The sequence below is a fragment of the Neolamprologus brichardi genome, chromosome 17 (genome assembly GCF_056152115.1).
Source record: "Neolamprologus brichardi isolate AB-2024 chromosome 17, ASM5615211v1, whole genome shotgun sequence".
Classification (NCBI taxonomy): domain Eukaryota; kingdom Metazoa; phylum Chordata; class Actinopteri; order Cichliformes; family Cichlidae; genus Neolamprologus; species Neolamprologus brichardi.
The window spans coordinates 35793779-35800804 of record NC_142120.1 but is presented as its reverse complement, the minus strand read 5'-3'; the positions used below and the strand labels follow the sequence as shown (position 1 = coordinate 35800804).

The following is a 7026-nucleotide window of genomic DNA, read 5'->3' as shown; positions in this document are numbered from 1 at the left end:
ACACCATGTTAGTCTGTAGAAGACAGGGGTAGCCAATCAGAATTGATGTTCAGGGAAAGTCCCGAGAGCTAAAACCAGCAGTTTCACACACACAGCAGGAAGTGAGGGAGAGTTAAGTAGGAATTATGAAATAATCCCCTTAATAATCACTAAATGTAACGATAAAACACCAGAATAGGTCCCCTTTAATACTCTGGCTATATCTGTGCCCCTTCCCCCCCACTGCTTATCCTCTTTTACCTCCACTGCCTACACTTAATACCCCCTCCACAGTCCCACTCTAAAAGGCACTGGTATATACTTATTTCTCCAAACTCTAACATCTAGATTCTCGATTTAAGATGAGCGATTGAGGCAATGACGATGCACAAAAACACAGATACGCACACGGGCCAGCCGGGTAACTCGGGGTGGGGGGGGGGAGATAGCTGGCTCTTGCCAATGCTACCCTTCCTTCTTCATACCTGTGTGGGAGTTACAAAGTTTAAATCGCTTAACAGTCTGCTGACGGCGGAGGCAATCAAATATGTAAACTTCAACAAGGCTAACATCATGACAGGCGAAGAGATATACAAAATGTTCAGCTGTGGTCTTTCTGAATGACCTAGACTGGTTTCACTTACTAGCACCTGATACGCTGTTTGTCAGATGGTCAGGTAGCGCGGTTCTGATGTGCTGCCTTCATCCTCGAATCAATCACATATGACTACACCACTGCTACTGCTAGCAGATAGCTGGGAGTTGTTTTTATGAGCGGTGATGCTAAACGCAGTCCTCACAGGGCTGTAACCTTTTAAACTGCAAAGCTGGATGAGTGCGGGGCTCATTACGAACCATCTCTGAGACTAATTTCAGCATCCGCACGTCCAAAGACAAAGGCAACAGACCAGAACCGCAATGTAACGTCTACACCTCGAACATCGAGGTCACTGGGATCCTTTTTTCTCTCTTTTTTTTTTAAATGGGAATTCTAATTGTGCGTCCCAATATTAACTTCTTTTTTGTATCGCCTACATCCCTGTGTATCTACAGAGCAGTGGAGAGACTGACACACAAGGTTAAAAGCAACGGTTTGTGCACAGAGCGAGTGTCTGTGTTGCAAACCTCGGTGTTGAAATGCCGTTAGATATTTACACAGTGAACAGGATCGACTCCTACGCTACACACTGAGCTTGGCTGGTACTCGCGTACGTTTGGAATGGTTTACTATGAAGACGGTTTAGGAGTCTACATCCTCCTCTTACTAGTAACTTACTAAAGAGTCTAACGTAGTTGTCCTGGTTAGTATTTGGGGCTCAAAAGCACTGGAACGAGGTGACTGATGTTCTCGACTGGACTCGTCATGAAGGCGCTGTACGAAGTGGCAGGTTTGCTCAACTGTAGCCTGATCTGGAGGCTGTGTTCACATATAGAGACCATTAGGCCAGCTCACGTATGCAATTTTAATATTTTCTCTGAAGGAGTAGTCCCCGTTCAGTTTGGGAAATATTGCTGTATGTTAGATAAGAAGATCAAATACCACCAAAGGGGGCTCTAAAGAGCTGACCAGTGGATTATTACCAATTCTGAGCCACAGCAGGGAACCGCTCAGGTCCCCTGCTGGTTTTATGGACTCTTACACACTTTGGTTTTTGTGCAGAAGTAATAAGATAAAACATGTTGACTAGTGAGCTTTTCTGGTCAGATCATTACCCACGCTAGCTCTTTTTACCAAGCAGCTGCTGGCCAATCCCATCGCTTGTCTCAGCAAACTTAATTCCTGCGCTCTTCCACTGAGAGGAGCGACTGACTCGTTAGAGCTGCTAAATCCAGCTTCTTACAGCGAGCTCTCAGATAAAAACACGTCACCTGCTTTTACCTGAAATCTAGGGCAGTGATCACTGAAACGGCCAAAAGAAATGTATCTTATTTTCCTCCTGTTGATGAGAAAGACGTGTAAAAGCATTTTCATGTCCACAGATAAAAAGTGTAGAAATCATACAAACATCTGACATTTCCAGTGCATTTGTGCCTTAAAACAAAATACAAAATACATAGTGTCCTAACCTTGCTCCTGTCTGTACATGCTACCTACAGTATACAATGACATTGTGTCAAATGTCTGACTTTTCTTTTAAACACTGACTTTGTATGCAAAATGTGGAGTTTATTATACAGCAGAAATTATAGCTTTAATACGACGACGTCCCTTGTGTTTTCTGTCCCTGTTGCCACGTCCGCCTGTGGAATCTCCAGCCTTACAATAAAAACACAAAAGTCCCACAGACTGGACTGCGTCCCCCAGCCCCGCCTCCCTCATCGCTAGTTTTCTGCTCTGAGCAGACATCCACTCACAAAGGATACGCGGAGTGAAGAAGCAAAAGAATAAAAACAAAAACAGTAAAATCAGAGATCTATTTGTCCTCTGTTACGCTCTGAGTTGTGGTCCTTGATTGTGTGGTAAACGATTACCTGTTTGAGGTGAAATGTGAACCGACAGAGTAATTTCACTCCATCAGACAAACAAACAAACAACAGGTTAAAAATGGCTGCTGTCTCTGCCTCTTACATCAAGGCAAATCAACACGCCTCCGGGTGGCAGTCGAGATTTATTCACACCGAACTTCTCCTTACCGCTGCTCCTCTCCACTTTGAAATCTGAGGATCTCTCCAGATTTTCCAAAAGACTGGTTCCAAATAAATATGTTTTTAAAAAGTCTCTCTTTGTGTTGAAGAGTCTGCTTTTCTGGATACATGTGAGTGAGTCTAATAAAGACAGAGGAGAAGAGAGTTGGAGAGGACTGTTGAAGTCTGAGTCCGCCCCCACGAGGCTCAGAGGGCGTGTGAGTGCGAGGACATCGCTGTCTCTGGGGGTATGGCTGCTACTTGAAGATGTAGTTGATCAGGACCTGAAGGAAGATGAGAAAAATGATGATGATGTAGTCACGCTGCTGGAGGAAGGAGCTGCCCTCCACCCGGCTCGCTGCACGACTCCGCAGCACGGTGATGGTCCTGCAAACACACAGATGCTACGTGTGAGTGCTGAAAGGTCCAGCGTGTTACCGCAGTCGCCTCGCAGTGTGACTTATACTTCCCACCTGTTAATGTCCTCCTGCGTCTGCTTTATGGATTCAATGGCACTTTGAAGTTCGCTGAGGTCTGCTCCTTTTTTCCTCAGCCGATTGTTATGCTTGCTTTTGTGTCCTGCGATAAAGTAGAGCAAAACAAGTTTGAAACCGTAAACGCACGGGCACTTAATAATGCAGATGCATGTGTTAAAGTCAGACTGCTTCTAAGCGTTTGTACACATGAGTCATATGATTTGTGTGTCACAAAGTCTCATTTCTCATCAGTAGCAACATCTACATATGCAGGGCTGTTGTCATCAAGACCCTTTATTACCTGTATCACAAACTCCTCATCTAACAAGAGCAACAACAGACATTTAGATGAATACAGTCACAGCTGTAGGTATAGATTTTGTCAATAAACATTGTTGACTGACTGTATTGACTGTTCAGCCTGCGTATGTGCGTATCTAGATGTGAGTTTTAGTGCGTGGCTCACGCTCGCTGCCGGATGAGTCCTGGTGGTCGGGTTCAGGTGAGGAGCAGCCGCTCTCTGGGCTCTTGGGCTTGTCACTCTTGTGTTTCCTCTTTGGCACCGTTACCTGTGTGGATAAATACACAAGCGTGTCAGAAAAGAAGACAAATTTCAGCATCTTGGACTGACAAATCCAAAACAAACACACAGACAAACATGCTATTTAGTGTCGATGCAAACGGCGGATGTGCGAGGCATGCTGTTAGGCTGATTTCAACTGGTCAACAAACACATACTCAGCATCCCAAATGAACAAACCTGCCTCGAGCTTGTTTATTCAAATCATTTCTTCCACAGATGTTTAACTCTGTCAGGTAAAGATCTGGGCCGTAGAAAAGCAAGTCAAAGTTTGCCTAACAGAAGCGTGACGGACTCCAACCTGGGCACAGCGTCAGCCCTGTTGGACAACATTTGGCAACAGCTAAGCAAAAGCCTGAAAGCGCTGATGGTGACCGATTTATCCACCAGGGACAAACTTGAGATCAGCTTTGGCTCCTGGCAGGTGGTTACTCTGAACACACGTGGATGCAAAGAGGCCAGACTGACACAGAAACCTTTAGCCTCTTACGACTAACTAGCAAATTTAAGAGTCCAACAAACACTGCACAAAAACAGAGTGGCGTTGGGTGAGGAAGACGATCAGGATTAGACTGATGTGTAATGTAGGAAATGACCACCTTCACGTTTTGCAAATTTTAAAAAACTAAAAAGTTTTTTCTCCTTTTGTCTCTGTTTTGGTCTCCTCCACATCCTAAAATAAATAATTAGCCACGAATTATTACATTAAGTTAAATGAGATTCTAACTTTTTGAGTGTTATTTGGTGCTGATAGGTTGTGCACAACGTGGCTATCAGGAGAAATAGCCACCTACTGAAACAAAACAAAGAGCTAAATAACAGTAAAAGTTCCAGTCTGAGCTCCAGCAGTGATGTTTTGTTCATGTGGAAGTAGGGATGCACCGTATCGGCCTCGATACCACATTTTCTAAAGTACTCGTACTCGTTAAAAGTCCCCCGATACCGAGGACCGATACCACGGTCTGAGACCTGTCTATGTTTGAGCGGCATGTAAGGGATTAATCACAGGCGCCGAGTGCCCGCCCCCAGGCCCCGAGTGCCCGCCCCCAGGCCCCGGCTGCAGCTCAGAGCGGGGAGAAGGCGAGGTGAGACAAGTCAGCCGTGTGGAACTATTTCAAAGTGAACGAAGACGCGAAAACAAAGGCGGACTGCAAATTGTGCTCAGCGAAATTGTCCAGAGGAGGCTCAAAAGGTAGCGCATTTAACACAAGCAATTTAATCAAGCACCAAAATCCCAACATGACAACAAGTACAAAGAGTTTACCCACGCTTATTTACCCACGCTTATTTACCCACGCTTATTTACCCACGCTTATTTACCCACGCTTATTTACCCATGCTTATTAGCACAGAGGAGCATAGCCGATGCTATAGCAGTGGGACGGAAAATAGTTGGGCATTTTAAACACTCCGCCTTAGCCTACTCCCGCCTCGAGGACATTCAGGGACAGCTCAACCAGCCAATAAAGAGACTGCAGCAGGACCTACAGACGCGCTGGAACAGCAGGTATTACATGCTCCAGTCCCTCATTGAGCAAAAGCGAGTGCTGGGCGTGTCCGAGCACGAACTCCCTGACTATCTCACCGCTCACCAATGGGCTCTTATGGAGACGACTGTTGCCGTCCTCGCCCCCTTTGAGGAACTAACTAAAAAAGTGAGCAGCTACGACGCACTAGCCTCTGATGTCATCCCAGCTGTGACTGTGCTAGTGAGACTTCTAAACAGAGAAACAGACGAACAAATTTAAAATTAAATTTTGTTTTTTTATAATTATTTATTCTGTAATATGTTGCATACAACATGCTTTTCATTTTAAATAAATGTTCTTAATTCCAAACTAGTCCCTTGTTTGTTTGTTTTTTGTTAAATTATAGGACTAAAGCTGTTACCTGCAAATTTAAATCATGTTTTCATTAAGTACTCGGTATCGGCGAGTACTGAAATGCAAGTACTCGTACTCGTTTCCAAAAAATTGGTATCGTTGCATCCCTACTATTCTGAAATTTCACAATGTGTGGAAGAGCCTGCAGCCAAACAATGTTTCCAAATGCTGCTCATGTGCTCCTTCGTGCTGAACAATGCTCGTCTCTTCAGCGTGAACGAAGGAAGAATGCCTTGTCATCCAGTTACTACAGCATGCAGTTTGACAAGACCTTCTGTCGCATTGAACAGCAAGAAAAGTCAAAATAAAGGTGGTGGCACAAAGAAAAAAAACATCACAATAACGTGGAGCAGAAGCGACGATGGTGGTGGCAGCACCGCGAAGACAACACAGAGAAGTCACAATGAAGGTGGTGCGCAGGGTGCTTTGAGATGCATGGATGGAAGATGGCTGAGACGGCGAGATGCATTGCTTCATGGCGGTTTTCGATTTGGACAACCTACCTGGCATTTGCAATTGTCCCTCCGCGGCCCCTGGTTACTCAGACTAATAAGACTGCCAGAACGTACCATAGGGGTGCGGTGTCGGACCTTGGTCTGGATGCAGCCATCTTTCTCGAACTGGATCAGGTCGTTGAGTGGATCCCAAGGCCTTGTGCTGAGGATGATAGAGACGAAGAAACACAATAAGGATGAAAAAGAAGAGGGATCAATATAACTTTCCTGATATAAATACCACTCACAGTTTTCCTCTTTCTCATCTAGCATACTGTATCTTACACACAAAAGAATTCTCATTATAACAGTAAAAAGTAAGCTGGACATCACCTATGCATATAGGGGATCACCACTAGATGGCGCCCTGCCACACTGAGACTGAGGCAAAAAATAAAATGTACCTTTAGAGGGAAATCTATTTAAAACCAGCTGACTGCAAATGCGCTTGTAAAACACTTCCGGAAGTGACGTCCAGTGCAAATTCTGTTTGCAATGACGCCAGCAGAAGGTGAACACATCAGGACACAAGCTTAACTGCTTTTTGTCATTTTTACTGCAGTTTCACCAGCTCTGCTTTGTCGGTATCCAGCAGAGACATGAATGAAGCTCATACCTCAGCGCTTTCTTATCTCCATTAAACACACAGGGGGGTGGGGGATTTCAAACCACACCCGCTTACGAGCAACAGAAGAGTCACTCACTCGGCATATTTGTAATGCCACTCTCCGGTGATGGGGTCCTGCTCGAACAGGGCAGGACTCCACTCCTCACATTTGGCTTTCCGCTCACGCGCCGACTTCCTCTGAGCTTCCTCCAGTATGAACTTCTCATTGGTGGCTTCGGTCTGGTCCTTGTTGTTGATGGCTCGTGTCACGTGTTGCCACAGTCTGCCGGATTGAGAAGGAAAAACAAAGCATTAATGAAAGACTAAAAGATAAGACTCAGGACCAGTACAGCTGAAACAAAGCTACAGTTCCATGTGCAGA

General features: G+C 45.1%; 1 protein-coding gene across 8 annotated transcripts in view; it reads right to left on the bottom strand.

The window, feature by feature from the left end:
• Window positions 1–2575: 2575 nt before the first annotated feature.
• The window catches only part of osbpl8 (oxysterol binding protein-like 8), a 100303-nt gene continuing 95852 nt past the window's right edge, over window positions 2576–7026 (bottom strand). For 6 of the 8 annotated variants that reach the window (XM_087830281.1, XM_087830283.1, XM_087830282.1 and 3 more), the window contains 5 exons: window positions 6742–6927; window positions 6047–6200; window positions 3547–3649; window positions 3078–3183; window positions 2576–2991 (listed from right to left, as the gene is read on the bottom strand). In XM_087830281.1, the coding sequence (XP_087686407.1) occupies window positions 2862–2991; window positions 3078–3183; window positions 3547–3649; window positions 6047–6200; window positions 6742–6927 (679 nt within the window). In that variant the 3' untranslated portion in view covers window positions 2576–2861. The remainder of the gene's footprint in view (window positions 2992–3077; window positions 3184–3546; window positions 3650–6046; window positions 6201–6741; window positions 6928–7026) is intronic. The other 2 variants (XM_087830285.1, XM_087830288.1) reach the window with 1 other exon arrangement.